The sequence below is a fragment of the Pteropus alecto genome, unplaced genomic scaffold (assembly GCF_000325575.1).
Source record: "Pteropus alecto unplaced genomic scaffold, ASM32557v1 scaffold725, whole genome shotgun sequence".
Taxonomy (NCBI): Eukaryota; Metazoa; Chordata; class Mammalia; order Chiroptera; family Pteropodidae; genus Pteropus; species Pteropus alecto.
The window spans coordinates 295,690-304,691 of NW_006436637.1; the positions used below are offsets into that span (position 1 = coordinate 295,690).

A 9,002-nucleotide genomic window follows, 5' to 3' on the forward strand; every position below is an offset into this window, starting at 1 on the left:
TGCGCCCCCCCCCACCCACTCTGCCCTCAGGAGCTGCTCACTACCTACCCCTTCACCAAGATTGCTAGCTGGAGCAGTGGCAGCACCTACTTCCACATGGCGCTGGGGAGCCTGGGCCGGGGCAACCGCTTGCTGTGTGAGACCTCTCTGGTGAGCCCCAGGCCTGGGGGTGTCCTAGGGGCCCTAGTCCCTTCTCCCGGCCCAAACATACAGGACCCAGAGGCATAGAGACTGGGTTCTCCCCATGCTGACCCACCACTGCACCAGGCAAGTTGTTCACTATGGGGGTACAGCCCCCCTGTGCCCAGGGTGGGCAGGGCCAGGCTGGGAGGCCTGGAAGGAGGCGCAGGCTGTGCATCATCCAGGAGTATGCTAGCAAGGCCTGGCAGCAGGCCCCGTGGTCCTGGGTCACCCTTCCTATAGCAGGAGCTTCTGTATTCACCTCTCTGCGCAGTGTGTCCCTGAGGTAGAAGCTGGGCACTGCCAGGCCCTGGCCAAGCCTGCCCAGCTGGACCCCACAGCCTCCAACCCCACCCTTCCCCTATCCAGGGCTACAAGATGGATGACCTGCTGACTTCATATGTGCAACAGCTCATGAGCACCGTGAACAAACAGCGGGGTGCCCGGGTCCCAGCCCTGGCTGATCCCTAGCAGCAGGGGTTCGCTTGCCCATACAGTCACTCTTCCCAATCTGGGGTCCTTCTTTTGGCCCAGGCCCTGCCCTCTGCAGATAGCCTTTCATGTTACCTTCTCCCCAAAACATACATACCACCTAGCACCACCTAGCACCCCAGGCTGCTCCCCTAACTCCAGGTGCTGATCACACAGAGTCAGAGGAGAGAGGCCAAGGTGGGGCTGGTAGGGCCAGAGGTGCTAGGCCTCCCAGCTGGTGGGTGGATGGCTGAGAAGATACCCCTAGAATGTTCAATAAAGATTCCTGGAGCAGTGGGGAGTGTGTCAGTGAGAGGACAGGGTGAGGGGTCACGTGGGCAGGAAGCCTGGGAGGCACTGGCCAACAAAGGGTCTCTTCCAGGAAAATCAAAAAGCATTGTGGCTTCTCCAGGGACACCTGGATGACGACTCTGTTCTCAAGGAATGACTTCATTGGTTTCTCCCTCCTATCTTCCTTATCTTCCTGCTTCTTGAACTGGGGAGAGGCCCCTCTGCAAACCTTTTTTCCTTACCCTGTAGGGCAATGAGACACAAAATTCCTGCCAGGAGGGCCAGTATAGGCACAGGCCACTGGCTTCACGCTAAGACCAGTCTCTCCCCAGGCAGGAGGCAGAGCTGGGTGCAGGGCCTTGGAGACCTGGCTTTGCCCCAGTTGCACTGGCAGCCCTGACCCCTGCCACCCTCCACCTACCAGGACATCCTTCGTGGACTGAGGAGGGTTTCTGGCTGCTCTCCAAGCCCTGATGGCAGCCTGGCCCTAGGTCCCATCTGCCCTGCATGGTGTCTGGTGCTCTAAGTGTTCAACAGCCCTGAAGCACTGCCCAGGTCCTCACCCAACGCCACAAACCACACAGGTCTCATCGTGTCAATAAGCCTTTGTTTATTGTGCAGTGTGAGTCCTAACACCAGGTCCTGTGCTGGCCACAGAGGAAGTGTCTTCCCTGGAAGGCAGGAAGGAGCCAGAGCCACCCACCTGATCCCACCACCTCCTGGCTCAGCATGTACCCTGGGGGCTGGGGGTGGAGCTGGAGGAGCTGTGGTGACCACAGAGGAGTTCTGGGGGACCATGGTGGCCGAGGCTCAGGATGGAGAGACAGGGGAAGTAGAGTCCTTGTCTCTCCTGCTGATTTGTGGAGTGAGGTGACAGGACTTGCTAGCCTAGTTTGGGCACAGGAATCCTACTTGGTTGAGTGAGTGCATGGCTGAGGGATAGAAGAGTCGCTCCCCAGAGGCTCCTTTCTGCGTGGCCTTGGTTCTGGGGCTGGGGTGCCTGCCTGGCCATGGAAGGCCACACGTATGCACAGTGGGGCCACTCAGGCAGAGGATGGCCAAGCCCACACAGAAGAATGTGAGCCGCTAGGCCTCTTGTGAGGATGGGATAGGTCAGAAAGGTAGAGCTGGGAGCAGTGGCCCACATCTGGGGCCTAGTGAACCCAGGCCCGGATTCGCTCTTGTCCCTGGAGGACCCTGGGCTAAATCTTATGGGCACAGGCCTGGCACAGGCTCACAACTTCCAGGGCCCTGCCTCTGCCCTGTGCCTGCAGAGAAAGAAGGAGAGGAGCCCAGGGAAAGGGGGAGAAGTTGAGAGGAGGGAATGCTGACCAGAGAAAGGGAGAAAAAGGACCGGGAAGTAAGGAGGTGGGGACAGATGAAGGGTGATGACACTAGGGGGTGGAGGTGGCAAACAGAAGAGGGCAGCAGGGGCAGAAAGACCAGCAGGAAGGAGAAGAGGGGGCCTCTCAGGTGGAGTCAAGGCCCACAGACTTGGGGTTAGCCTTGCGGGCAGCCAGCTCGGACAGCTTCTTCAGCCGCTTCTTCAGCTCCAGAGGGAACTTCTCATAGCATCTCTTACACACAGGCTTCATGTCAAACTCCACAAACTTGTTCCTGGGGAGGAAGCACAAGTCAAGGGAGCCCCATGCCCCACCAGCTCTGAGCCAGGTCTCCCCTGACCCTGTAGAGCCAGAGCTGGACGAGCGGCCTTCCCTCGGGCCCGAGCCCACAGCCTCCCCACCAGCCTGCCTCAGCCAGCAGGCGAGGCCCCAGGGTGAGCTTTGGACGGGGAGGTGGGCTTCCAGGCCTCCCTTCCCTCCGAAAAGCTTCTCTCCCATTCCTACACTGCAGAAGACTCCGTGCTGCCCGTACCTCACCCCAGCTCGTCATCTTGCATCCCTCTCAGCTTCCTGAATGAGCCAGGGGTCTGAGCCTCTGCCTTTGAATTCACTATTCCCTGGGTTGGAATGCCCTTCCCTCCCCGAGCCCAGGGACCTTGTGGATGTGTGTTACTTCTCCTTTCACTGTGCCTTAGGGATCCACAGCCCTGACACCATGAGGCTAGAGCTGTCTGTCCCTTCTCCCACTGCATCCCTGAGGCCTGACCACAGTAGGTGTCAGGGAAGGCCTGATGAAAGGCAGAGCCCATAGAAAGCCCACACAAGTTGGAGCCTTGTGACATGCTCCATGAGGAGGAGGTTGCTGTGCAGCTCCCTCTCTGCCCAGCGCCGGCACTCCTGGGAGGCTGGCAGGACTTACTTCAGGGTGAGCTTGCTGTTGCAGGTAGAGCAGGAGAAGCAGTTCACACACCAGGCCTTGTTGAGAGCTGACACCACTGTGATGGGCAGATGAGGCTGGGGCTTAGCAGACTTCCCCCAGGCTACCAGCAGGCCCGACTGTGCAAAATGATGGCCAGCTGGGCCTGCAGTTGCAGGACGCAGAGTCTAGAGGGACAGCAGGGAGGCGGGAGTGGAGGAGGGAGGGAGCACAGGGACAGAAGTGGCTTACCGTCACCCTCGATGACGTGGCTGCAGCTGTAGCAGACATCCCCAAAGAGCTGTGGACCAAGCAGGTGTCAAACACGCAGGCAGTCATGTCCCAGCCCAGGGCCAGGGCTCTGGCCTGGTCCCCACCCTGACTTGCCCCAAATGGCAGCTCTCAGCCATCCACCTGGGCCTCCTGGGCCCTCCTGCCAGTGCACAGCCTCAGACTTGAGGTGAGGGCACCTCTGGCCCATCAGAATCATCCCCTCAGAAGTACAACAGGTTGAAGCATTGCTCCTCAAAATGCCCCTTGGTTCCTGCTGGTGTCCTCAGGGGTATGGACAAGGGCGGCAACACTTGTCTTCTGCACAAGAGCAGCTGGGTAGCCCTGCCAGACATAGCAGGAAGGAGGAGGCTGGTGGCACACATCAGCCCCATGAACCCAGGACTTCACATTGTCATCTAGTTCAGTCCCCACAAAAGGCCTAGGTTAGAGGGGCGCATTTTTCAAATGAGGACACTGAGGCCAACAGGGCTACCCAGGTCTTAAGATCCTGCACTTCAACACCACAGCAAGCCCGAGGGGGCCGTCCCACATCCTCACCTGCTCTGATAGTGCTCCCATTGCTCCCTAGCAGCCTCCCAAGCACACCTTCCAGTAGGCTCCCCACAGCCCCCAACGGGGGCAGGCAGCCTCCCCTCCAAATTTTCGTCCTTGCAGGCCCTGCCAGCCGCCCACGGCCCCAGGCCTCACCTGGTTGTAGTGGGTCTCACAGTAGGCCAGGCCCTTCTTCTCATAGTGCCGGTGCCCCAGGAACGGCTTCTCACACTTGGCACAGACGAAGTGCTGGGAGTAGAGCAGGGAGTGGCAAGGCAGCTCAGGGCTAGAGCAGTGTCCCCAGTAGACAGAGTAGGGTAGAGCACCTCACTGGGTTCACAAGTGGGCAATGGGACTCATACCTGCATGGCCTGCCCCTGGGTCAGCAGACCCCATGCCTCCCCTAACGTGCAGTGAGTGATACTGCATGTGCTACTCCTCTCTGGGGTTGCTCCACCCCCATCAGCCTCGGCATAAGTCATCAGGTGCTGGTTAGGTGCCCACAGTGTGCTAGGCCCTCCCAGGTGGGGCTGCTCTGTTATTTGCATGGTGCCTTCTCGGAAGGCTGCACATGTCTATCTCCCATGGGCATCCCTTACAAGCCCCGAGTCACTGAGCAGTATCTTATCATTCAGCAAGGATTTGGCCACCCCCAGCAAAGTGGGGGCCAGGCCTGTATCAGGAACTTCCCAAAGATGTCACTAAGGCAGAGTTTCCAGAACAGAGTTGGCCAGAGCACTGGGGAGCAAAAGTCTCCTTTCCAAGTAGTGTCTATAAGACCGTTAGAGCCCATAGTGCAGAGGAATGATCCAGGTGGCCCAGGTGGATACACCTGAGGAGCTTGCCAACAGGTATACCCAGCTTCCATCTACATGGGGCTGTATACACAGCCAGCTCTGTCAACCACAATCCCACAATCCCTAAGACTTTCTCATGACTTTAGAATCCTCTAGAAGACCAGGAAGGGGAGGAAGGTGGGCATGGCTGCTTGACCACAATCTGTGTGCTGAGGTCTCCCAGTTCCTATGGACGAGCTGGCACCAAGCCAGGGGCTGCACCCAAGAGGAAGGTGCCTGCTAGGAGCTGGGAGCCAGCCACACAGCCTGGGGGTAGGAGTGTGAAGGCGCTGCAGGGCCAGACTCTCACCACAAACAGGAGCCAGGGGCACCCTGCCTCCTGCCTGGGCTGGCTTCGCTCACCTCCACGTGCCACTGTTTGCCTAGTGCATTGACCACGCGGCCCTCGATGGGCCGGCGACAGGCCCCACAGATGGGAACACCCATCTTGTCATGGCATGGCAGGCAGTAGAGCTCCCCCTTCAGCTCACGGGCCTCGGCAGTCAGCTCCTTCCTGGAAGACAGGTGGAGTGGCCAGGTAAGGATCCGGCCCTTCTTCAGGGCCTGTACTGGCCAGGGTCACAGCAGCCCTGCTAACCCCAGGGAGCAGCTTTCTGAGAGGCCCCACTCTGTGCCAGCAGACGGCTCTTTGATCTTTGGTCTCTCTGGGGACTTCCTGTGTCCCAGACAGGCCCTGGGGCAAAGGATTCCCGCACAGTCCTTGCAGAAAGCAGCCTGTGTCAGCACTATCAGGTCCTCTGAGAAGCAGATCTGTTTTCTGGGCCCCACTGCACCAGTCTGGGAGTCTGGGACAGGCGTGAGGGAATGGCCCTGCAGCCTCTCTTTCCTCTCTCCTCCCCTCTCCAACTCTAACACCAACCCTTCCTCCTCATTGTTGACCTCCATGCCTTTGATTCTTTCCTGTTGTCTTTATCCAGAGGCCTATAGCCTTCCCTTACCCCTGAATCTCAAGCACCAAATCATGCACGTCCTCCCTGAAAAGAGCCCTGGAGAAAGGGGCTTCCTGCAGCGGAGGTTTCCCGGCCCATTCCCCTCAGCCCTACACCCCTCTCTCCTGCCTCATCACTGCCCCAGGTGGGGGTCCCACCCAACTCTCCACCAGCCCTAGTCTTTCATACCTGCAGTGGGTGCAGCTGAAGTGGTCTGGATGGTATGCGTCACTCCTGAACATGAGGGGCTGCTCCTCGATGACCAGGTGGCACCGCTGACAGATGTACTTGCCCAGGCCCTTAGCCTTCTCACGGTTGTGGCAAGGTCGGCACAGGTGCCTGTGGGAAGCAGGCGGGCATTAGGGGCAGACTGCCCATTCCTCCTTTTCCTCTGTGGCCACTTCCAAGGAGAAAAGATCCCTGAACCACCCAAGCTTTAATGAATGCCTGTAAGCCTCAAGGGGCTCAGCCAGTGGTCCCAGAGCAGGCCAGCCAGTCCTGCAGCCAAGAAGGCCACAACCACTGACATGTCCTCCAAAAGGAGCCTCTGTAGAGCAGAAAGACCAGGAGGAGGTATACCAGCGTGCTGGTGCTTGCTGTCTTTGGGTGGTATGGCCAACACGATAGCTTTTCTTTTTCCACTTGTCCTGAGCCTCGGACATCATGTGGAATAGAGCACACATTTCACTGACATTTGCTGAAAAATTAGTTTTATTTTTCAAATGTCTTTTAACACACAAGTATTATGTAGTAGTTATTAGCCTTAACCCTGTCAACTGGCCAAGGAGGGCCCAGTCTGTCGGCCTGCACTGTCCTTCCTTTGGGGTCTGCCAGACAAAAAGGGACCAAACATCTACAGGCTCTTTTTGTCTCCAAAGACAAGCATGCCTGTGTCAGACAGAGGCCTCCAAACCCAGGAACTGTCATTACAGAGTCTTTTTTGTGAAGACCTCAAAGTAATTTCTGATGCTACTCCCTGTGTTGGGCAACAGCTGTGTTCTCTCTCTACTGAGAGAAATCAACATGGTTCCTGTTTCTCTGGCCCTCAAAGGTGGCAGGAACTTAGACTACATGTGCCAGGCAAAGATATACAAAGGCCTCAATCCATTGCTCCTCATCTCTGCCTCGCACCCCAATCTGTACATGTCCCTGATGCATCCGGGCCCTCCTCCTCCCTTTCCAGATTCCCAATTCACAGCGAGCCTCTCCACCCCTCACCTGATCCCAGTGTTGGCCCCTTTATAGGCAGGTCGGGGAGTCCACTAAAGATTAACTTTCAGGCCCGGCGTGCTAGGCAGATCCTGGATGCCAGGGCAGCCCAACTCAGGGTCCATGCTCTTGACCACAGAGCTTGTGCCTGATTTGGGTCTGGGCTCCATGACGCATAACACTGCTCTCCACTTGCCCTATCTCAGTCTTATCTCCCCAATGAGTGTGAATGCTAAGGAGCCCAAGTGAACGCCCAGCTGCTGACAGCTCCCAGCTGTGCCCGCCACACACAGCAGCAGCTTAGGATGAGTCTGCTGACACATGAATGGGTGTGAAGGAGAGGAGGAATGGGATTGTGGGCATCATTTCCCTGTGACAGCACAGTCAGACTGAGACTGGGAGCTGGTGTCCTGGACTGGGATCCCTGGCTCTCTCTACCTGTCTATGGGCCACAAATGTGGCCCATGGCTGCAGCCCTCATCTCTGTGACAAAGGCTTTGCCCCTTTCAGTCCCCAGATGAAGCCTGATGGGTTTTCCCCACCCCACTCTCATGCTGTGCCCCAGCCCCCTTGCCAGGCCACCTGCCATAGCAGTCCTCAGCTAAGCCACTCCCCAAGCCACCCATTGTGACTAGCCCTGTTCACACCACATCTACCGCCTGCTTGTATCTCCGTCACAGACACAACATTTACTCTCTTTAACCGCAAGGTCAATTTCGGGGACCCCTCTTAGCATGAGGACAACACTCAATCCTTTCTTTTAGAAGGTATAGAGATTAGCATGACTCCCCAAAATTCTGTTGCAATGGTTGATGCCCTCAAAGCCTCTGTCGGCAATCACCCAACAATAGAAATGCCCTGCTCAGGACAGCCAGTCAGACATTCTCGTTTCGAGCTAGTGTGAGCTAGTTCTTCCACACCACACTCGCAGGGCCCAGCCTCCCACACCTCAAGAGAGCCCAGCTTTCTTGAAGGAACCACAGATGGGAAATGTCTTTTTGACAGATCTGATCCCTGTACCCGATCTGAAGGCAATGTGCAGAATTCTAGCATCAAGGTGCAAGAGGAAAACAAAACAAACACACATGCAAAGCAGAAATTTTGGAGTCACAGAGGCTTGGGTTCAAATCCTTGCTCTGCCACTTCCTAGTAGTTTGTCATTGGCAAGTTACTTCACTTCTCTGAGCCTCATTTCCTTGTCTGTAAAGGGCGATAATCCCAACTGCATGGGATTATGTGAAAAACAAGTTTAAGGTAGTACCCGTGGTAGTTACTTCCCAATGAGAGCTATGTACACGATTCATGTTTTAACTAAAATAGTTAAAAGCTTTTTGAAATTGGGAATGGTGATTTGGTTCCCTGTGTTACTGGATACATCATTTTTGGAAAGACACGGAGAAACAAACTTAGCTCGATAGTCTCGGGAGGAGCTGCTGCCAACATCCAAACACCCCCAGTCTTGGGCACCCCTCAGGGAGAATCTTTAGGGGACAGTGGTTAGTGGGCAGCAATGGTCCTCTTCACAGGCCTGCCATCCAGAGGAGAAGCCTGCACGAGTGAAGGCCGGGCTTCCCAGGCTGAGATGTCCCCACAGGCACAGACAGCGCCCCATTATGAGGCGTCCTGCAGCTGTGCCCTGCTCAAAATAAAGGCCATGGTTTATTCCGCACACCCGAATGGAGTCTAATTATACAGGGCAGGACACAAGGACCCTATAGCAAGTGTCCTGAAAGAGTCCCCTCTCATTCGACCAAAGGAGATTCCTTAGCCTCCCACCCTCCCCATTCATAAGACCCCTCCAATGCAGCCCCTGCAGGCTTGGGAGCCTGGGCCCATTGCCACAGCAGAAAGCCCCTCCCTGCCTCCCCCCATGGGTAGGAAACTGTCCCCTTCTGAAACGTCCTGTTGTGTTTGTTAGTCCCAGCCAGTCACCCCCACCCAGCCTGTGCCCACCCCACAGCTTCGCAGATAGCCACACACT

The 9,002-nt window shown here is 56.7% G+C and overlaps 2 protein-coding genes across 2 annotated transcripts in view; one reads left to right on the top strand and one right to left on the bottom strand.

Moving 5' to 3' along the window:
* MYO7B (myosin VIIB) overlaps positions 1 to 651 on the top strand; it is an 82,875-nt gene extending 82,224 nt beyond the window's left edge. The window contains exons 45-46 of the mRNA XM_006913450.1: positions 31 to 150; positions 550 to 651. Coding sequence (XP_006913512.1) covers positions 31 to 150; positions 550 to 651 — 222 coding nt within the window. The remainder of the gene's footprint in view (positions 1 to 30; positions 151 to 549) is intronic.
* Positions 652 to 1,532: 881 nt separating this feature from the next.
* LIMS2 (LIM zinc finger domain containing 2) overlaps positions 1,533 to 9,002 on the bottom strand; it is a 42,315-nt gene continuing 34,845 nt past the window's right edge. Inside the window, exons 5-10 of the mRNA XM_006913442.2 lie at positions 6,002 to 6,151; positions 5,226 to 5,376; positions 4,183 to 4,275; positions 3,454 to 3,502; positions 3,205 to 3,280; positions 1,533 to 2,559 (exon numbers count right to left, since the gene is read on the bottom strand). Coding sequence (XP_006913504.1) covers positions 2,412 to 2,559; positions 3,205 to 3,280; positions 3,454 to 3,502; positions 4,183 to 4,275; positions 5,226 to 5,376; positions 6,002 to 6,151 — 667 coding nt within the window. The 3' untranslated portion in view covers positions 1,533 to 2,411. The remainder of the gene's footprint in view (positions 2,560 to 3,204; positions 3,281 to 3,453; positions 3,503 to 4,182; positions 4,276 to 5,225; positions 5,377 to 6,001; positions 6,152 to 9,002) is intronic.